General features: G+C 32.8%; 1 protein-coding gene across 1 annotated transcript; it reads left to right on the forward strand.

Moving 5' to 3' along the window:
- The first annotated feature begins 612 nt into the window (after positions 1–612).
- ATH9 (ABC2 homolog 9) lies at positions 613–11,268 on the forward strand. Its single transcript, XM_028248404.2, has 12 exons — positions 613–939; positions 2,535–2,689; positions 2,853–2,978; positions 3,112–3,207; positions 3,351–3,451; positions 3,993–4,029; positions 4,958–5,176; positions 5,584–5,695; positions 8,753–8,844; positions 8,939–9,118; positions 9,808–9,921; positions 10,716–11,268. The coding sequence occupies exons 1-12, from the start codon at positions 630–632 to the stop codon at positions 10,914–10,916; spliced, it is 1,743 nt and encodes a 580-aa protein (XP_028104205.2). The 5' UTR covers positions 613–629; the 3' UTR covers positions 10,917–11,268.
- Positions 11,269–24,204: the final 12,936 nt, after the last annotated feature.

Consider the following 24,204-nt stretch of genomic DNA (forward strand, 5'->3'; position numbering starts at 1 on the left):
TCTGGGCCCGCCCCGGGCGGTGAGCTGGTTTCGGGCCGCCCACGGCCCGCAGGCCAATTTTACACTCCTATCAATGTGAATGTTAACTTGTCAATGTGAATATTCATATTATCAACAGCCGAGCCGGGCCGGCCCGACTTGAATTTTTCCGGGCACCCACGAGGATCGACATGGGCCGGGCCCCTACACATTGACGATATGAACATTTACGTTGACGGTGTGAACATTCACATTAAGGGTATTTTGGTAATTATGTCACCCATAGGACTTATTGAAATATAAGAAAATAATGTGAACTAAATGGAACATAAGTAGATGAAAAGAGTATTTTGGTCTTCTTATCTCAAATTGGACCTAATGGAATAGTCAAAAAGAATATGGATTAGATGGAATAAATCTCTTAGAAAATGAATTTATCAAAAAAACTCCTTTTTTTAATCATGTCCAAATAGTTTAAAAAGTGAAACGAAACCTAAAATATGACTAATTTTAATAATTTTATATTGTCACAAAGTAAAATAGGAACCAAGCAAATAATTTTATTAATTTATAAAACACAACCGAAAACAAAAAAAATAAATTATTGTTTGGGTCAAAAAGGTTGACAAGCAAAGTTAAAGGAGTCGCAAATGAACGAACGCCGCCTATTAGTATTGACAAAACAAAAGTATAATAAGAAGAGAGAGAGAGAGAGAGAGAGAGAGAGGGCATTCTTCGCTTCAGCCTTGTCGCCTCAAACTTCCCAACACAAAAGAATGGCAGCGCGATTCTTGTTTCGCGCTACCAAGAAGCTAGCTTTGGCTGCTCCAATTGTGGGCGGCGGCGTGGCTGCGGCGGCGATTTCCACCTCCGACGACCCCGCCACCGCCCTCAAGCTCTGCGCCACCGTCCCCCTCCGCGTCACCCGCCTCTCCCTCACCGCCGCCACCATTGCTTTCGGTTCGTAAATCTCAAAAAACTCTCCTAAAATCATTTGCTTTCACATGTTCGTATTAGGATTAGGGTTTCAACACACTTCCTAGTAGTTATTGGCTTTATTCTTTCAAATTTTAAAGTACAGGGATTAATTCTCTTAATTCAGCTTAAACCTAACGCTATGCTAGAAAACTATTTTGTATTTCCAGTTTTGATGTTGTTTGCTGCTTGGCCATATCTGAGTGCCCCAAAATGAAGAGGGGAAAAAAAAGCAGATGTACATGATGTTTAGGATTGTCTAGGTGAAGGAAGATTTAGGCATTGCTATATTCTGTAACAGGATTAAATATTAAATTCAAATTACAAGTGTGGAAATGCTTTGGAATGTAGTTTGTTCAATGAGTTGGACCAGATAGAATTTGGATTGTGACTTCATCATGAATGTCGCCCTGTGAGAAGGGGGAACTGATTTTGTGATGACTAAAAATTATTGACAAAAATTGGAGTTAGTGGACTGTAAGTGGATTACATTTGGATTAGATATTGGTTGATTTGAGTTTTGGGGGCATCCGGGATCTTCAACTTGTTATGTCTAATTCATTCCACCTGTGTCTAACTCATTGCGAATGTGACCAAATTCCAAAGCCTTTGCATGGCAGTAGGCAAAATGGAGTTTAAGATGTCAACGTGAGTTGAATGGATCAAAGTTATTCTTGATATCAGGCTTTTGTATTAAGGTCAATAGTTAAAGCGAGTGATCAAAATTGAGTAATAATGTCTATTTATAAAAAAAAATTGAGTAATAATGTCTTCTCATTTTTCCTTTTCGGGCATTGCTATTCAAACCAAAAAATTGCTCACTTTTCAAACCCAATGATGTGGTAATCAATTAGAATATCTAAGGCAACTCTCTCTCTCAGACCATTGAGTCTAGAAAGTGGGATTGTATGTCATTTTCCTTTTCGATGTGATGTGTTTTATTTTTTTTCTTGAACTTCAAATAATGCTACAAAATTTTAAAATAGTGGAGGACAGTATTTTAACCCCAATGTGTATGGTAGTTTGACGTATGGAGTCATTGCTTAGTCTAGTGGTCAAGGCTGAGGCTTCCACGTTCTAAGCATTAGAAAATGGGTTTATATATGAGATAACATCCTTATGCAAATAATATCAAAAGGTTTGTACCTAGGCCACCTTTGTTTAATATGGACCAGCACTAGGGAGTGGCATATTCATTTGGTAGCTTTAAGAAGGTCTGGAACATAAAATTTGCATGTAACTCAGTCCATGATGGAACTAGAGCTAATTCAAATTGATTAAAATTTAGTGTATAGATAATGAGCATATTGGTATTCTAGAGCTAGTTCTACTCTGGACGTGAAATTGGTTATGAAAGTCAACCATGCAGGGAGTCCAAGCTCTTATGGAGCCGGTTGAGTTTACTTAATATTTTATTTTCTGGGCACAATTAGTACTCTAGAGGGGATATATTATATTTTTTGGACTTCACAAACTTGTTTTACAATTTTATTCTCCAAACTTACAGGAGTCATAGCAATTTTATGACTTTGGTACCATGCATTTGATTTTAATGGAGTTTCAACTTGTACTCTTGTTAGATTATGAATATTCACTGTGGGGTCTGCCGGAAGATAGCATTGAGAGATCAAAAGTTAAACACGAAGTCCACAACAGGAGTGCCCGTAAGCTTGAAGAACTATGCTTTAAAAATGGGGGCATATATATCAAGCTTGGTCAGCATATTGGTCAGCTGGTATGCTTTTATTGCACTTCCTTTGTCATCCCAGAAGGAAATTGGAACACTTCCTCTCTTTTTTGAAGTTGTTTGGATTTTCTTTTGTCAGATAAGTACGTGCGTTTAGAATGAAATACTTGTTCTTTTTGTGATTATTGAATTTCATTTTTATCATGTATAGGAATACTTAGTACCTCAAGAGTATGTCCTGAGAATGAGGGAGTCTTTGTTGAATAGATGTCCAGTTTCTTCGTATGATCAAGTGTGTGAAGTGGTTAAGACAGAACTTGGTGGAATGCCAGATGAAGTATGTATTATTTTTCTCATTTTCTTGTTGACTATTTGAAATTTTTGGATGGGCTTCTTATCTTTTGCCTTTGTTTTGGTTTATTTTATTCACTTGATCTATCAAACAACTAAGTAAGCCTTCTCGTGTCTAGATTTTTTCTGAGTTTGATCCTGTCCCAATCGCAAGTGCTTCCCTTGCACAAGTTCACGTTGGTCGCACCCACGATGGGCAAAAAGTTGCTGTGAAGGTTAGAACTTTTGCATAATCATCCAATTAAGTACTTTTCTATGATAGATCAGTTTGTCTTTATGCAAATATATGGAGATAACTAATATATTGATGTTTATAATGAAGTTTTGATTCTTTATCCATGTACTTATTCAAATCTAGGTTCAACACGCTCACATGACGGATACTGCGTCCGCAGATTATGCCACCGTGGAGTTAATTGTTAACACCTTGCATCGATTTTTTCCTACTTTTGATTACAGGTTTGCAGATGGTTTCTCTTAAGTTTTTAATTTTTCCAACATTATAGATTAGAAGATAGCTTGTGGTCAAGATAAATCATTAGCATTTTAACACAGCATAGATGCATGTTATAGTTTGTATATACCAACATGCGTGGGCACATTACACACTATATACGCATGTAATTTTTTTCTTTTGGTGTGCATATGCACAAGTAATATTTTTTATGATAAATAACAGATTTTATTAAATGGGTGCAGCCTGTATACAAAAGAAAAGCCCTACTATACATCAAAAACCTATTCAAAGGCCTCTAAAAAATTCAATAACTGGTTTAGTGAAGGAGAAATCAAACCACTCCTAAAAACCAATTATATAGCAAGGATAAAAATATACTTTTTAATCTAATGTAGGCCCTTCTTTACCAACAAAAGTTCTTCTATTCCTTTCTCCCACTCACTCACATACAAAACTACTCCTAAAGAGATGTGTCTATAAATGTGCAAATTTTAGGTTTCAAACAGTTCCATTAATTTGAATTTTATTTATGTTTTAATGCAGGTGGTTGGTCGATGAAGTACACGAAAGTTTACCTCAGGCTAGTTGCTACACACTCAAGTTTTGCCGTTTTCATTCATTATTTCTCATTTACTCTTGGTGGTAACCATGTAATACAACATCATATTACTTGCCTTCTATATGTGGATGGATGTATTGGGAATTCATATGCCAGGCTTTTCCCGTTTGTGCTTTTGAACTTCCATTATACATCAGAGTTAATATCCGAAGTCTAACTCTGCACTTCTGAAAACATCTATGGATTTCCACAAATATACTCCAAATGGACCAATCTGCTTGTGACCATAATTATGTTTATTTAAACTGTGACCTTGTTTGCAGTCATTGCCCAGGATTAGGAACCTTGAAGGCAGCATTTTTAGCTTCTTTCTTTTTACTTCTTAATTTAATTTCAGCAAAGGCACTCAAGAAAACTGATTAAAGATCTTGTGCTGTATATATGCTTATAATTAATTGTTATTTTCAGTAGTGAGAACTTGTAAGTTGGCTGTATTCAATTTTCTCAAATGTCAGTATTAAGCAGCTAAAACTGTGTTGTGTTTTGAGCAGCTAAAACTGTTCATAGCTTGACTACCAGATAAAGAGAGCCGTTGTAATATACGATTACAAACTTTGCTAGGTATGGTAAATATGTAAAACATATGAAGCCATTTTGGTAAAAAAAATCATGGCATGCTGCTTGGAGGGCTTTCAAGCTTAAAAATCTTGTTTATAAAATTTGGGTTGCCTACTCATAATCCCTCAATGTATACCTGGTGACATTCAGTTATTTGTGATTGAAATTTTTGCTGAATATACCTATTTTGCACGGTTGAACGTGGTTTTTGACTAGTTCTAAACCTGATGATGCAATTCAGTGCACTGGTATTATTTTCAACATGCATTGATGCAGGAAGCTTTGCTGAATGTCTAATATAATCTTGATAAATTATAGTTGTGGTTATCAGGAACTAGATTTTTTGATTGAGGCCAAGAACAGCGTAAAATGTATGGATAACTTTCGGAAGTTATCTCCTCATATTGCAGACTATGTCTACGCCCCAAGGGTCTATTGGAACTTTAGCACCTCAAAATTGTTGACCATGGAATTTATGGATTGTGCTCAAGTAAATGATGTGAAGGAAATTCGAAGACTTGGAATTCAGCCGCACGATGTAACAAAACTTGTAAGTTCACGAGCTTCATAATTTAGGTGGTAACATCTTTGGGAATTGTCATGGAAAGCACCCGAGTCATCCACTTCGGGTTTTCAGAGATTTCTAGGTGGAAATTTAACTATTTTAGGTCATTTAAATTAAGTTGTTATCCATATTAGAGGACATTTCATATGATTTATAACAACCTTTTAAGACCATTCCATCAGGTCAGTTATTTACCTTGAATCTTTTTAGAAGTTTGTCAGGATGTAGTTCTCAAACTAGCAGTTCCTTGACTTTTATGCTTTTGACTACATATTCCATGTATTGAGGTCATTCTATTGGAACTGCATTAGGTATTTGGGTTTCTCATGAAAATTTAGTGTCATTTGTTATTAAATGATTAAAAAAGGAGGTTGATTTTACCTTTTTTGTAGGTTAGTCAAGTTTTTGCTGAAATGATGTTCAAACATGGGTTTGTTCATTGTGATCCACATGCTGCCAACTTGCTGGTTCGTCCACTGCCTCAAGGCAAGAGGAGCATTCTTGGTGAGGCATTTGTTCATATTGATATAAGCAACCGGGGTATCCATTTTATATGTGCATCTCATTGATCAGTTATATTGCAAAAAAAGAAATTCTTTCCATGATTACATAACCGTCCATGCCATTGCTCAACGAGAGACAAAATAATGTTGTTTCATATTTGTTCTCGAATATGTTATCATTTAAAAGCCTAGAATAGGACTAATATAATTTTTACATTATGAGAAATTGTTTTAAAATGCTCTGAAGTTATGATTAAAATGTAATCAATTAAATTTTCAGTTTTAGATGAGAGAAAAAGTATTGATTAGGCACTAGTGGTGACAATGTGGGAGCCTCCAGGATATATTGATGCAGCCAATAGCCTAAAGCTTTTTAGCAGGGAGAGGAAAGATTTTGAGCTGTGGTTCTTCCTAAATATTTGTGCAGTCTACAAATGACATATGTTTGGGTTGCCATGCCTCACACAGTGCTTGGGACAGGGATGACACACTATAGATTGGAGTTGGCTCTGGGGCCAATTCCAAATGCCAAGTTTTGGGGGGGACATGTTTTATGTGTCTTGTATTGGCATATTTTTTTGTGTAATATTTATTTATATATGTCTTATTATTGCATAGTTACTAATTTCAAATATGGGCTATTTTCATGACCGAAAATAAGCAGGAACTCAAGTTGAAGAATATATACGGACAGTAGCCCTTTGTACAAAAAGGGGTAAATTTGAATTTGCATAAGTACAAGGTCTAGAATTAATACCCATAATTTTGACTACATCATTTATGAGTTAGATTATTCTTGAATTAATACCAAATCAATTTGGTCCTTTAAAGTTCTTCCAATGTTACATGAACTTAGGTTCATTCGTTGAGTTTATTTATGTCACCAAGTTTTAGATTTATGTAATTGTAGAGTAGGACTAAAATTGTGTAAATTTTTTTTGCTATTTTACATGAGAAGATACAAGTACACGTAAACTTGAATAACCAGTCATGTTTGCTTGATGCATGCCAATATAGTGGAGTGATCCCTACCATGTTTCTATTGTTAATGGCATCCATGAATTTATTATTTATTTTTTTCACATGTAAGAAACATGATAAAGCATTTTTTGGTTCATCTGGCTATAATATCCCATCCAATTGATATAGTTAAGATATGTGAAATTAGGGTTCGGATTGGCTAGGTTTTGTCAAACTCAGATTTGCTTTGGGGCTATCTTTATGGATAGGACTTGTGTCCCATTTGAACGCATTGCATTTTCATGATGCAACCTAAGGTTTTCTCTATGCTGTTGAGGTGTTTCTGGGGAACTAAAATGTTTGCAAATGAAAAGGTCTGAATATAATTCAACAATCAGTAGTTAACATAACAGCATTAGGCCAACAGTTTTAACCAATAAAGCATTGGAAAGATAGGCAGAAAAGTATCCAGACATCCAGAAATATCATCCAGAAATATCAATATCAAGTCTTTAAATTTCATTGGTAAGCATGAATAATATAACATTCTGCAATTAGTAACTTGGTCTTGAAAAGAGAGAAAATACCACAAAGTAATGCAATGTCAAGTTAAATGCATGGAAAATTAGGTTTCCTCTATAAGAGCTACGCATAAGAGTTGAAAAGCAGTGATGGCCCACAAAATGAGGAAACATGGAATGCTTATCGACGAAATAGAGATAAATAAATAGTGAAAAAGTATAATGAATGAGTTAGAGGATGTTTATATGAAATAGAAAAAGGTTATGAATAAAATAACATGAAGGTAGGATGGAATAGAATAAGGGACCTGACCTTGTTGAAGGCACCTTGTATTCTCCCAAGTCTCTTTGATTCAAGGGGCAGCCAATGGTTGTGTAAGAATGTGCTAGCAAACTCAAAAGGTATCTGTTTGATTCAGGGCTAGAATTGCAATATTCACAACTCTAAAAAAGGGACGTACCCCCTTGTACAACTTAAAACAACCAATTAAGAAGGGGCAAAATCCTTGGAACCAGTAACTACAAGACAACTATCAAAATTTATTTTTACTGTGAGATTTGGGACCTTCACCTAAAATTTGCAGAGTTTCTAAGAAATGGGAGTTTTTAGTACACTCCTACTTGGATTTGTGTGGTGGTGGGGTCCCAATTGCACCTAGAGAGGTATTTGGAGAAGCTTGACTGTTTTTTTTCATCACTTGGACTGCAACTCTTGAGGCTTTTTTACCATAGACAACCTTAGGAAGAGAAGAATGATGGTGATTAAATGGTCTTGTATGTGTGTAATAAGGTAGTGGAAATTGTTAATCATCTCCTCTTACATTGTCTAGTGGCCAGAGAACTATGGGACTTCATTTGCTTAATGTTTGGTCTTGTATGGGTGATGCCATTATCATTGGGAAAACTTCTTGTGTGCTGGAGTTCATATTGTCCGACCACTTCGACTTGGTAGCATTTTATGGATTGTTTGGAGGGAAAGAAATCTGAGGATTTCTGATTTGAAGCTTTAAATAATCTTTTCTCATTTCTCTAAATTTTTTTGTTTTTGGTTGAAAAAGGATTGTCCTTTGTGCACAGATTATAGGTGATTTATACATGCTTGTAAAAAGCTTTTGGGCTTTGGTTTTTGAATGTACAGAGTTTGCCCCTTCTATGTGCTTTTTGCTAATACATTTCGCTTATTTAAAAAATAAAGAAAAAAGAACTAACCAAAAATGAATTTCTGAGGACATTCCTATTGAAATGCATATTGATCCAAATACCTCATGCTTTGGTGATCAAAAAGAGTTGTAGTTTCATGATTATTTCTCATTCTTTTATAAGGAAACAATTTCAATGATTAGCCTGTGAATTAGCACATTTGTCAGAATGTGGGTTGATATTCATTCAAAGGTCTTTTGGGTCAAATATTATATGAAATACTTTTCTTATATTGAATGTACTGTAACCTCATTACAGGGTCCTGCCATCCATGTTTCCTTATTTGTGTCTTACATGCACTGTATTTGTCATTTTGCACAAGTGACTATGAATGGGTATTTCTCTCTGATGTCTCTGTATTTCTTTTCCATTTACAGGCAAGAGAAAACCGCAGTTGGTACTTCTAGACCATGGATTGTACAAGGAACTTGACTTCCCTACCAGAACCAACTATGCTGCGCTCTGGAAGGTGCATTATTGCTATTCCTTGAAAAGTTTGTATTCCATGCTAGGAATGTTTTATTGTCATTTTTTATGATGTAATGTTTTGATTTCTCTTACAGGCATTGATATTTTCTGATGCCCGTGGCATAAAGGAAAACTGTGTGAAATTGGGTGCTGGCGAGGATCTATATGCATTGTTTGCAGGTGTTCTTACAATGAGACCTTGGAATAGGGTCATTGATCCTGCTGTTGATCATCTGGCTTTACAAGGCGATGACAATGATCGTTCAGAACTCCAGGTGACTTATCTGAAGATCATAGAGCTTTGACAAAATTATGTGCAATTCTTTAAGGTAGTGTTTGGTTCAATAGAATGAAGGTGGATTGGAACCTCCTTATGGAATGACCATTTCGGTACAATGGTGAATGATAATTTCATTTGCAACACTCCCTCCGTCTCATTTTGATAGTCCTTTTTAAAATTTCTAACTTTTTTTAGGGAACATGTAATCATTGCATTTGAATTCAAATTTTAGTGCACTTCTTCCAATAATACCCTTCTCCTTTTCAATTTTTAATATATTTCTAGCCATTTAAAAAGGGTAATTTTGGAAACCTAAATATTTTTTATTTTGACTTTTCAAATAGGACTAACATTTTGGGACATCCTAAAATGGGAAAAAGGACTAACAACATGGGACAGAGGGAGTATATTTTTTAGTGAACCAAACGTGAGAATGGATATTCTGATGGAACGATCATTCCATTCCACTTCATTCCAATGAACCAAACATAGCGTGAGGGCGTATTTGGATATGTTCTTCAGGTAGAATGGTGCTTTTGCACTTTCTATGGCATGAAAGTGAAAACTCACCCCTGAAAATACAGACCATTAAAGAAAATAGGAACCTCATATTTTCTGGTATGTGGATACTTTTTGGCTTCTTTGAGATGACAAAATTCATATATTGTGACTATTGTTTGGCAGATGTATGCTTCTCAATATTTCCTTCAAATCTCAGAGCTCCTAAGGAGACTTCCTCGTGTAATTATCCTAATGTTGAAGACAAATGACTGCTTACGTGCAGTTAATAATTCACTGGTATGACATGTTTTGACTTTTTGTTACCATAAATCTTGTTAATACTTTGCATCATATTAATTGTTGCATATACAAGGCTTGCGTCTGGTGAGTCAGCAGTTGATACTTGATGGTAATAAAACCTGATAAGTGTCTACTCATCTCAGTGAAGCCTAATATCGAACCATGGTCTGGTTGCATAATTTCTTCTGTTTTTTTTTTTTTAATTTTAAAACCCTTCTCTACTTTTCTTTTTCCGGTTTTTCTTTACCAGTGCTAACTGGAGTCTTATTTAAATGTGAAATTGTAGTTTGTAAACACACCCGCACGCACACACACATATATATATTATTATTTTACCAAGGATTTTTCAGATCTAATTACTGGCAGTTCCTCTTCAGTGGGCCATTTACCAATCTGCATTTCATTGCTAATGTTATTGTGTTAGAATTCCTTGTAGGGTAGGGAATGTTGGGCTTGCCACCTTTGGAAACCTAGGATTTGAGGATTTGATTGCACATAATATTATTATAACTTTGAATTTAAAGTGTTCGGAGTCTTCTAAACTTTGGCTGTATTTTGCTCATCCATTTTTGAAAGTTCTCATGTTTTTCCGAGTTTATTGATTGGAGGTTACCTTTCATTTTAGGATCTTTCACGAGCATTACTAATCAAAAAGGGGGAGGGGGAATATAAGTATTTTGCGTAAAATAGGCCCTCATGTGGGAGGACAACTTTGATATTTTGTGGCTACTAGCTAGTAAAATTTTGGATGAGTTTCAACTTTTTAATTTCTTTCTATACTTCTTGAATAGCTGAAGGGATCTTCTCTCGAGACGTTTTTGATCATTGGAAGAGTTTCTTCTGAGGCAGTCATCGAGACAAAGTTGTTACAAAACAAGTCTTCCTTATGGCGGATAAAACTTTGGTTGGAGGAATGGTTGTTAGAAGTGCGATTGTTTGGAATGCAAGTGGCCTTGTGGCTTTTACAACTCAGAAAAGCGTTGACCTTGTGAAGTAGTTATCACATAAGAGATATACTCATTTTTTTCAGGCAATGCACTTGACATATTCAGGTATAGTGTTGCATTCTTTGTCTCAACTGCTCAGCTCTTCCCATCCGGACACGAATTTGAGCTTATTAGATTGAGAAACTGTTTTTTTTCCCCACCAAATAATAGGGTATAATTTTTCCCCCTTTACTGAGCAAATATATTCTTTACATTGGATACATTAAAACATCGTTATGTTCACTGGCGAGTGATATTATTTGGAAACCCCATCATTGGGTGGAGTATACATGTTACGGAAAAAATTATTTATGGGGATGTTGAATGTAATAATAAAAAATTATTGAAGTTCTTTGTATTGTTTTATGAGCAATGCTAGATGTTTTTTCATGGTTTTATATTAGCGGATTCATATTTTCTCCCTATCTGGTTCCTTAATTGATTATTTTTAGGGTAAATTACAAATACTTCCGGGATTTACTTAAAATATGAATTGTCTCTTATGAATTAAAAAATTACAAATATTTTCTTGTCAGAATTTTTTATTTAACAGAATTAATTAAAAAAGTAAAATTTCTAACTATTTGCTTATATAATAATAAAATCATCTGAATTATTAATTGAAATAAAATTTTAACATTAGTAAAAACTGTTAATTAACTTGATGATTTATTAACAAAAGAACTTATTTGTTATGAAATTAAAAAATCTTAGGGGCATAATATAATTTTTAGAACCACAGGGAATAATTTGTAATATAAGTAAACTTCAAGGGATGTGTTTGTAATTTATTCTTATTTTTATGATGACATAGACTGCTGGCATTTAGGTTTTTTGTTGTGTTTATACTTTAATAGCCTTAGGTACAAAACATGGAGATTCTATGATGTAGGAACTAGGAACAAAATCAAGGTGTTTTTGGATATATTATGGAATGTAAATGCCTACATTGCCTTTTACATAGAATGTGGATGAAAATTTCCATTGCTAGAAGGATTAATTACACCCAGATCTCCTCAACTATTACCGAATACCATGAATTCATATATTTTGACCCATTCAATTATAAATATATATCACTTCTATCTTTCCGGACCACTTTTAGTGAAGTGTTTGTATAATTTTTATAGTTATGAGTCAATATGTACACAGTTATAGATGAGGTGTTAAAGTCTTGATTCAATTAACCCATGGAAATGGGAGCCAAACCAATGGATGGTGTAATTTATAGGACAGTGGTATAAATTTAATACTTCGCCATTGTTTATACTTGTGTGTGCATACCCATCTGGTTGAATCAGTAAACCTGGACTTGACTGTGTTGAAATCCTTTTCTTCTGTTTTCATTCTTTGGTTGGTGGAGAAAATGGTTGCACAAACAAGCTTTGATGTGATTGGGTGGATAAATTTTAGGCTGTGTTTGGCTGGGAATTTGGGAAGAAATTTGAAAAGAAAAAGGAAAAAGATGTGTGAAATTAAGTGAAATATAAATATATTTTAGAGGATTGCTATTAAAACTTACCTAATTTATTTGGACCATCCACTTCTTTGAACCCCACCCAACTAAATGAGTTCCCTCTATTTTTTCTTTGAATCCCCACCTTAATTTCAACCGTACCTCTTCTCTTTTGGACCTAAATTTTCTTCTTTCTTTCCTTTCGCCAGTAGCCCTCCCCGTTGACACCCTCCACCCACCGGCGCCACCACCTCACCGTTGCAACCCACGTCCTTTTCACATGCCATCTCATTTTTCTTCTTCTTCCTCTTACCAAATCCACCAGCGTTAGCCCCTTTCGTGAGTCCCCTTCTCTTCATGCAATCTTGATCTGAAAAAACTTAGATCTTTGGAAAACCCTAATTCTATCACTGCCCACCACCACCGTCAACTGCACCTTCCCTCACCTTCGCCACTAGTTGTGACCCCAACATCACCTCTTCACAACTTTTTTGCGAAACCGTAGTCGCCAAACCCTAGCCACCATACCATGAAGGAGAGAGATCGAGCGTGAGAGAGAGAGAGGACCTCTCTTTCCATCTTCGACTATTTCGCCACCACTGCCTTAATGGTTGTTTGATGGTGCTGCGATGATAGCGGTGGGTTTAGATCTAGGGTTTTAGGGGAAGAGGATGAGGAAGAGGGTAAACGGTGGTGCTGCAATGATGACTGTAGTTGGGGGTAACGGCGGTGTTGTGATGATGGCAGTGGTTGGACGGCCGATGTTGGGGGTGAAGCCGGAGGTGATGAAATTAGGATTAGGGTTTAGAAAATTAGAGTTAAGAGGGTTAGAGATGAGGGTATAAATGAAATTTTATCTTTGAATAAAATTGGAATTAAAAATAAATGGAAGAGAGGAGGTCCAAAAAAAATAAAGTATGTACTAATAGCAGCTTTCATATTTTGTTCATATTTCACTACATTTTTCATATTCTTTTTTAAATTTCTTCTCCAATCCTGTTGGTCGAGTGGCGATTGGAGCTCGACTTGGTAGGGAGGACTACGGTTCGATCCCCCACAACGCCAATTGGGAGGGGGCTTGAGTCTAACCATCCAGAACTGCTCCCCGAATCCGGATTAGTCGGCCCAAAGTGGGTCGGATACCGGGTGGGTAACCAAAAAAAAAAAAAAAAAAAAAACACAACCTTAGAATGTAAATGGGACTCAATTTATTAATATGATGGGAAATTTTTGTAACAGACACCCAAAAAAAAAAATATTTGTTTACAAATTTTCATTTGTTTTTCCCTCAGTCCCGCACTGTGCCAGAGACCTCCAATCACAATCTCTTGCGGCTGAAAATCACCTCTAATTACCGACAATTACCACTCAGTCATTGACCAATGGCCACCTACCACCAGGCACATCCACCATTTTTTTCATATTATTCTGTAGTGTTGTGGAGTCTTTCTGGGGATACAGTGAAATTATTGATGGTAAAATTATATTTTCACAATTTTTCAAAAAAATTATTGTTTGTTTTTTTTTTTTTTTTAAATTTTTATGAAAAAGTTATTTCAAATAGACTTTTCAAACAGGGCCACCATAATTATTTGGCCTTTTTTGTTTTTTGTTTTTTGGTGTGCCAAATTATTGATGGAATTAACAATGCTTAATTCATTCAGGTCAATTTTTGCAGATGATCATGCATTCATCTAATAGTAGAGATACAAGAATTTGTTTGGAGGATACAATATAGCATTTAAGACTGTAAACGAGCAAGCAAAAAGTTATTAAAATTTAATTTAAATATTTAATTTTAAAATTCTGTTTAAATTTGTTATTTGTCTTCCGATTCGATCTGCAATGAAGTCAAAATTGAGTAATTAAATTTTTTTCTTTTTGCAACTCTATAACACATAAATTTTATTGAACCCAACTCATAAAATTAAGAATTTCAGATTATATCTAAATAATTTTTTAACAAATCAAAGTTAAATAATTTGGTTCGTGTCTGCATTGCATAGGATATTCTGATTAGAGCAAACAAAGATATTTAGATAAGGACAATCTCGAGGGCTGTTATGATCCAACCGTTAGTACACTTCTTTTATTTATTTATGGGGTTATTACCTGATAGTGCTGTCAAGAAAAAAAATATAAATTTATAAAAAGTTCACAAATTTAATTACTCCCTCCGTTCCAAAATAATGGTCCCTTTTGGGGAATCCAACTTTTTTTGGTAGTACAATTATTATACTTTTAAAAAGTTGGTTTTCCAAAATTACCCTTTGATAGTACACTTTTTTGAGAATATCAATGTCATAATTGTACTTTTTATATTATTTATGAATTTAAAAGAAGGGCAAAATGGGAAATTTATATTATTTTTGTACTTGATTTTTGAAGAGGGACTAATATTTTGGGACAATGAAAAATGGAATAAGGGACTAATATTATGGGACGGAGGGAGTATTAATTTTTATAAAAATTTTCATTAATTTGTAATTATTTTTTTAATATCTTACTGATGTGATATTTTTTCTTTATTGATATGCGTGGTAGGGGTGTCTACGGTTTAGATTTGGACGGTTTACAGATCAGTTTGGACCCGTTCGCACATATGCGATTTGGAAAAAAATCAACCTGCAACCGTTCGCAGTACGGTTTGCGGTTTGTGAATGTGCTGGTGGTTTGCGAATTGAATTTTTTTCTTCAAAAATTTATTTTTGAGCCCTTTTTTTCCCCATTTTATAAATATTTATTTTGAGCCATTTTCCCTCCATTTTCTAAAATGCTCCAACATTAATAATTAATTAATTAAAACTTACAAAATTAAAAACATAATAAAATCAATTCCTAACCCAAACAAATCATTTAAAATCCTAAATCAAATTATAAACTAACACAAACACATATTTGAAAATCTTAAACTAGATAATCAATCTCATTCACTATATATTACCCAACAATACAATTAAAGTAAAATTATTCAAAATCCTAAGTTTACCTAAAAGTAATTTTTCATTAATTTTTACGTTTATCTAAAATGTAACAAAAAAATAAAAAAAAAGAAGAACAAGCAATTCTTCATTAACTTTTACATTTATCCAAAATGCAATAAAAAAAGAAGAAGAAGTAATTAGAATGAAAATTAAATAACAACTAAATGATAAATATAATATAAAAAAAGTAATTAACATATTCAATTTCCCCTAAATACAAAGATCAAACATATTATTGAAATTGAATGGAAATTGAATTTGTTATTGAAATTAGAATGGAAATTGAATCTGTTATTGAAATTAATAGATTCAATTTCCTCGCATCACTCTCTAAATAAATTTTAATAATAGAAAACTCCCAAAAAATATTAAAAAAAACAAAAGCAATTACATATTCAATTTCAAGATTTAATAATAGATTCGATTTAATAACAGATTTAATTTAATAACAGATTCAATCACCCTTTTAAAAAAAATTTAATAATAGATTCAATCACCCTCTAAAAAAATTTAAATAACAGATTCAATAACATATTCAATTATTTAACAGATTCAATCACCTCCTAAAAAAATTTCAATAACAGATTTAATTTCCACTTCTAATTTTTTTATAACATAAACAAGTCTGTTGCAAAATAAACTCAGAGAATAACAGATTCAATTTCCACTTCTAATTCAATTTCCAAAATCTTAATCACCATTGAAACAGAATCTTAGTCACACAAACAGAAATAAACAAATAAACTTAGAGATTTGTTGCTATACATCTTATTGCATAAAAAAAATTCAAAGACCGGAGAGAGAGACAAACAGACATATTTGATTGCCTAAAAAAAAAAAAAAATCAAAGATCGGGAAGAGAGACAGAGACAAAGACAGAAAGATGCCTACTTGAGAGTTGCAAAGTCGATCTTGCGAAGGTCGATCGGTCGCTTTGCTGGTCGCCACAGAGAGAAAGAGAGTGAGATTAGAAAAGAGGCTGCGCACAGAGAGAGACAGATCTGAGACAAAGAGACGCGTACCTGAGAGTTGCAAAAGAGAGAGAGAGAGTCGATCTTACGAAGGTCGATCGGTGCGATGAGAAATGAGCTAAACATAGATGAAAAACGAGAGAGATTGAGATGAGAAGAAAGAGAGCAGTTGCGCAAATGTTTTTTTGAGAGATTAGGGTTTACTTTGGTTTGTTTGGGCATAGATGAATTGTCCAAATTTTTTTAATAAAAAAAAAATTGTTAATGCGGGCGGGTTGTGGTGGGTATGGTTAAAACCCGTAACCCACCCATAACCCGAAAATCAGCCAGAATCCAAATCACACCCCGACCCTATTGTGTTTACGAAACTGCCCATATGTGTGCAAGTCAGATCGGACAGAGCAGGTTGTACGGGTCGGATAACCCTATACCCATCCCTAATGCGTGGAATTAGGGCATATGTCAGCATAAAACATATTAATTTATTTTTGTTATATAAGGAGACAAATGATAACTTATTTAATGTGTTTGATTTCAATTACAAATATTATAGAAATTTTTTTTATTCATATAACAAATATTATAAAAATGATGTGATAGTAACATTGTTGTAAATATAAGTCATATTTTTGAGAAATGTTTGTATGTTTACCTTCCACTAGTTACAAATGCATATGCCTTCTACTGTCTTTCAAACACCCAACATAAATGTAATGGACACTACTACGAAATTCAAACAATGGAAAAAGGTACCACGTGGTAAGGGTGGTCATTCACCGGGTTGAGCTGGGTTCGGGTCGGGTCGACACTACCTAATAAGAGATTTTGTATCTTCTCAAGCCCGCTCGGCCCGAACATCGAGCCTATATAACCATCCCATGCCTAACCCTAATATAAATTATAATTTTCAAACCTATCCCTCAGGCCATATACACAAACTATTAAAAAATAAAAAATAAAAAAAAGTAAACATTATAATACCTATTATTTTTTCATAAATAAACAAAGCCTATCAAGCAACTAACAGTTAAATATTCAATACCATATTAATTAAAACATTATAAACTTTTTTAAACCAAACACACTTATAATTCTATAAGCTCAAAGGTTTTAAAACCAAACTATCAGTAGTACATCAAACTACATAAACATAAAAATAAAATAATAAATAATAAAACATCCATGGTTTAAATTTCAAACTTCTTTCTCTGTTTCATTATCATTTTCTGAAGAGGTAGAATTACCATTAATCATTGTTTCCAATGATACTAAATTTCCTACATTATCAACAAATAAATTATTAACATCAAATAAAAAACAAATAAAAACATTATACAATTAAAAGGGTATATATATTTTTAACATATTATTTAAATTAATTAATTTATTAAATTAAATATGTAACGCGTTGGGCCAGGCCAAAAATACAATTTCCAAACCCAGTCGATTTGATAATTGGGCTGAAAATATCAATCCAGCCCTATCCTATGGGATAAAATTATATTCCCAAACCCTACAAAAATAGGGTTAGGCTGGGCGGGCCAACGGGACAATGCCCACTCCTACGTGGTATCTATTCTATTGTCACCTAAAAAGTCCTCTATCTTTATGGTTGTTTTATTTTAAAATAAAAAGTCACCATTAGATCATATCATTATGTATAAAAATTTTATATAATTTTTTCAGAGAAAATTGTTAAAAAGTCCAATCTAGCAACTGTCTAAGGTATTAAGTAAATATTTTTTTATTGGTGAGAGGTCTACCTTTGTAAAATAATTTGAAGTCCTTTTGTTATTTTGAAAGATATTTTATTTCTAATTATACCTCTTATCTATCTGTTTCATTTTTTTGACTATTTGTTTAGATATTTTTTTATCTGTTTAATTTTTTTGACTATCTGTTCAATTTTTTTCCCTTATCTATTCAAATATCTGTCCAAATTTTATTATCTGTTCAATTTTTTTCTAAATTCTATCTGTTCAATTTTATTATCTGTTGAAATACACCAAACCACTATATGTTGCAATTTTTCTCTTTCTATTTTTCTTTCTCCCTATCTGTTGAAATTTCCTACCACTAACACTCAAATATAATACAGTACATATACAAATATATTTGTTCAATTTTTTATTTTTTTCTGTTCATTAACCACTATCTGTTTCAATCTATTTTATCATCAACAATCAACAACAACGACGAGAGAGAGAGAGAGAGGATGACGAGCTGAATCTGTGTGCTCAGCAGTTTTTTAAAAAAAAAAAAATGAAGAAGAAAACATGTCTGAAATAGATCTGGAGAGAGAGAGAGAGTCTAAAAATAGATATACATATACATACAAATATGGAGAGAGAGAGAGAGAGAGAGAGAGAGAATCTATAGATCTGGAGAGAGACCAAAATGAATGGAGATATATATACACACATATCAATAGGAGATGAGTGAGGTCGGCAAAGGAAAGCAGCGGGAGAGCTCTTAATATTCGATTCAAAGCTTAGTATGGACTTGAAGAGGAGTGATTAAAAGATCGAGTCTCAGGAACTGAGGCGATCGAGAGTAGCGATAATGGAGACAATCTAAGACGATGGAGAGGTCGAGAGTGTTGAATAGCCCAAATTGCTTTCCCATGGAGTCTACTGATAGGTCCATCATCTCTGAGGTCGATAGAGACGATCTGAGGCAATCGAGCAGCGACTCTGGCGACTACAAGAGAGAGTGTTTGAAGAGGGAGGGGGGTTAGGGTTTGAAGAAGGAGAGAGAGACAATTTGTTTTTTTACATTTTTGTTTTTTTACATTTCACTTTAACTTTGTTTCATTTTCTATTTTACATTTTTATTTTTTTTCAAGTTTTTAACATTTGTGATGCTACACTTAAGTCATAGAAACTAATGACGGAGTACTTTTCAGAAAAGTTATAGCACCATATCCTCATCATCATCTTATCATAATTGTTGAACCCTTTTTCTTTTCCTAGCCCCTGATTTTGTTTTGAAAATGCAAGTACTTGTCAGGACTTATATACCTTTGTTTTCTTGCTGCTGAATTCTTGAAGTGGTTGATGGAATCTCTTTTATAAGCAGTTATTCTGTCTCCCTCTCAAATGCAAACTCATTGAATTACAAAGAAATGAAAGACATATATAAGATTAACTAAGTTGTAAACTTAACACTCTGTTTGGATGGAAGGGTTTGGTGAGAAAAGAAAAGAAATTGTGAGAATTGGAAACCCATCACTTGTTTGGATTGTTAAGTAAATTAGTTCTGTAAACTAGTTCAATAGTTTAGTGATTTAGTCATAGTTTTTTTTGACTACTTTTGTAAACTAATTCAATCCAAATTAGATGTGATCAAAACTTCTCTATTTCTCGTTTTCTCTTTATTATCATAATCCAAACAAAGCACTGTAAATAAACAGAGGCAAAAAACTAAAGAGAAGAGCATCAAAATACTACCAATAATTTGTCAAATAATATATGAGAGAGAAACTGAATTTTATTACTAAACTCATGAGTTATGGGCAACATCATTTATTAACATCAAATAAACATAAAAAAAATTCAAAAAAATTAATATTAAAAATATGCAACACATATATGAATTATAGTGCAATGGGAAACAAAAACAATTAGATTTGGAGATTTCCTCACCAGCCATGTTTTGAGAAATAGGAGATGAAGATGGGTTTCTATACAATAAGAACAAAGCAATACCCACAATAACACAAAGCACTACAACAAATTTTATTTTTTATAACATGCAATGAATACAATGAATGCATGCTGTGTTAGCCCATGTTATTAAAAAATTATATTTTTTATTAGCATTTATTAAATGTAATAGAAGAACACTATAAAATAATATGTTATAGTGCTCTAGGAATGCTATTATATTGTTGGACTTTACCAAAAAAAAAGTTTAGCACAATCGTTTGTGAGTGCTATAAAATTTCTTTGATAGCATTTTCTAAAAGCTATCATGTTACTGTTTTTTTTTTTAAAAAAAATTATATATAATAGAAAATTAGTCTAAATGCTATTTTCATCCAAATATATAAAGAAGTAAATAACAAGTATGAAAATTCAATTCATTTCAAACTTTCACAAGCTTCATTGAGGATTGAATAATTACATCATATGAGCAATGTAACATATAAATCTCAACATCCAAAACATAGAGTGCTTATACGCAATTTATTGAATAAAGAGACACTTTCTGATGAGAATGAAAACACATACAAGAAGGACCAACATAGATTCTGACAGAGAGACAAGTTGGTGAGACTGAGCATAGTTAAAGAGGGAAAAATCTTCAGGTTAACAAAACCCAATGCACTACGTTTTAAAAAAAAAAAAGAAGAAAGAGTGAATTTCTGTAAAATAACACAAATCTTCATTTCCATATACAAGTTTCCAACAAGAATTTCCTAGTAAGATTGAAATTCACAATAACAAGGTTAAAACTTAGCTGATACAAATTTGTCTAGCACAAAAGAAATTGGGAGAACAGAAATACCTTGATAGATGAACTGTCCCACACAAATCTGCTCTCAAGCCCTCAGTAATCTTGAAAACTACACAAGAAATAGGAGATAGAAAGATAATGGATGGAGAGGAGAGGTTATCAAATCATAGGGAAGCAAGAAACTGACCCCAAAAAAATAGAGGCAGATTTTGGGAGGGAAATTTTTTTAGCCTTACATAGCGTCGTTCATCTAATGCAATAATAACTATGATTATTCTTCAGAATATTGACTTATTATAACGTTCTTAAATTGTTACTGTATTAAACATTGACAAAATAGCTATGAAAAATAAAATGTTTTATGGTCTGAAACTTTTTTATAGCATTTTATTAGAAAATGCTATTAAATATAATTTTTGTTGAGTAGAGCATATACCCAATGTTGAATCTCCACAAATACATACTTTCAACAACCTAAACCAATGAACATATATATAGTTGAATTAAAACAATATATACATATATATATATATATAATAATCTCAGTTTGTATCAGTGTTTTTGAAGGCGAAAAGCAAACCGAAGCGACAAGGTCTCTTAATGCCTAAGCACAAGGCGACGAGGCGAGGCAAAGGCTTCATCGAATCGAGGCGACTACAAACGATATTTTTTAAAAATAAATAGTATAGACAAAAAAATAAATATTTTCGAGAACCATCATGCATTTATCATTCCAAATACTAAATATCCATAAACAATAGAAAATATCGAGCAAAGACAAATACAGTCCAACAATCCAAAGGTTCTAAAAATCATCTTCAACATCAAGCGAATGAACTTCTTCTTCATGATCATTGGGTTCATCATATCCGTCCGCATCTTCTTCCTTTCCTCTATCTGAAATTGACTCTTCCTCATCAACAAGTTGTAATCTAGGTCTAGCTGTTGATTTTGAAGTTGAACGACCCATTTGTATTGCCCTTGTTGATCTAGTTCTTTGGCTACTTTCCTCAACTCCAGCAGCTCTAGCAACATCTTCCTATGTCAAAGTATCATCCTCAAAGACAAGTTCCTCTTCCATCCTCCCAACCAACCACTCTTTACTTTTATCAATATCTGTCAAAGCGATGGGATCAATAGTGTCACGGGAATTGTATTGACGTCTCAATGCTTTATTATACTTGACAAATACCAAGTCATTCAAATATTTTTGAGCTAACCTATTTCTCTTTTTGGTATGAATCTGCAAAAATTCAAACCAAATAAAAATATTCAAATTTTTATTTAGGAATTAATAAATTTATAGGTATTCATATTCACGACATTTAAAAATAGGTACTCACACTGGTTTGAATGGAATGAAGTTTAAATTTTCAGTTGAATTGACAATTTTATCAGGGGTAAGATTAAGGGTTGACTTTTTTTTTTTTTTTCTCATTTTAACATTGGTAAATTAGCTGGGTGTAGCAACAAATTGAAAATATTAAGACTTTGAATGATAAAAATATAATGGTGACATGTGCTTTGAAGAATACATGATGATGGCAATTAAGATAATAGTTAATTCATAGAAAATGTGTGTGTGTGTGTGTGTGTGTGTGTGTGTGTGACACAGAGAAAACTGGTGTCTCAATTTGTCTTCTTCCAATATATCATTTTCTCTTCGCCTTCGTGCTGTGACCTATTTGGGTACCATTTTTTTTTTATTTTTTTTAATTTTAATTGGAAATTGATAATATTGAACCTAGATGTATATTTGATTATGTGTATCTAAAAAATAAAAATAAAAATTTGAGTAAAAGATTTTTTAAAAATCACTAAAAATAAAGCATTGCTATATATCTTATGTGGGTTTGTCATACTTATTAAGGTACACTTTCTTAGTCATTGTGAAATTGTTTTTATCCACTGGTTTTGGAGGGAGACTTAAAATTTTGATATCCCTTCAAAATTTTTGCTCTTCTTTCAATCAAATTATTTGAATTAAAATCATATGGAGAGAATATTGAATATTTGATTTCCTCTTTCAAAATTAAAATTAATAATATTTTAAAATATATTATTATATTTTTTAGTAAAAAAATATTAGAAGAAATATTTAAGATAATTTAATATTTTTAATTTATAATTTTATTACATATATTTTTATTTAAATATAATTTTAATATATTTATTACGTCACGGTTCGATTCCGGTTTAATCTGACGGTTGAACTAGTGACTCGTCCACTCGATCCCTTTCTCGGTTCACTCACCAGTCCGATTTTTAAAACATTGGCCTGACCTATCGACCCGCTGAAGGTCCACTCAAAACCTAGTCTGAGGCCTAGTGTCATTTTTTATAAAAAAGAATAAAATTTTGCTTGAAAAAAATTTAAAAAAAAATATTCAGGCCCACTTGAAGCCCAAATACCTCCTAAGTTAATTTTCTTACTTATGGTTTGACCCGACCCGACCCGAATTTTGACAAAAATCCACATGGCTCAACATAAGCTGGTCCGAGATTGGGCCTGAACGGGCCGAACGAAGCCAAATTTACACTCCTAGCTCTGTAGCATAATTTTTCCCATATAGGCTATATTTGGAATACTACTTTGGACTAAAATAGCCACATAGAGCAAAATTGGTTATTTTAATTAAATAGGATAAAATGTCACATCTTACCCATAATCATTTTATTTTTTCTCTAAAAAAAGTTTAAAAAATAAAAAATTTATCAAAAACGAGACTTTTTAACCTTAGACTAGCCTCTTTTGAGCACTAAGTTTTTTAGTTAAAAAATTAAAAAGTCACTATAAATTATCACATTACTTTTTTACTTTTCTATATATCCTTTTATAAAAATTTAAAAAATTATTAAAATAAAATAATCAAAAAATTAAAAAGTCAAAAAATTAGCTGCCATCCGCGTAATAATAGATGGAGAATATACCTAGACACGAAAATGTTGAAACCAAGACGGACAGTACTCACTTTTCGGAGAGTAAGCGGGCATATACACACACATATATATATATATATATACTAGTAGTCACCCGTGCGATGCACGGGATTTTACAAAGTGAACATAATAAATTTTAAAATTTTTTTTATGCTATTTAGTTGTATTTTCTAATGTAAATAAAATATTTTTATTTAATTTGTGTATATAAATCTTATTATACATCATTCAAAATTTTTAATACTTCACAACATGAAAAATTAAAAAACATATCATATATAACATATATCAATTTAATAATTGCAATCAATTATTGAAATGAATTTTTAAGATATCATATATAACTAATAATTAGATCAATAGAGACTAAAAATGTATAGTAGTAGTTATACCAAATATTATGGGACAAATGATATATTTAAGAAACATGCATAATATATATATATATATATATATATTTATTATAGTGAGTTAAAATGAAGTGA

The sequence above is a fragment of the Camellia sinensis genome, chromosome 1 (genome assembly GCF_055761805.1).
Source record: "Camellia sinensis isolate YWXY chromosome 1, ASM5576180v1, whole genome shotgun sequence".
Taxonomy (NCBI): domain Eukaryota; kingdom Viridiplantae; phylum Streptophyta; class Magnoliopsida; order Ericales; family Theaceae; genus Camellia; species Camellia sinensis.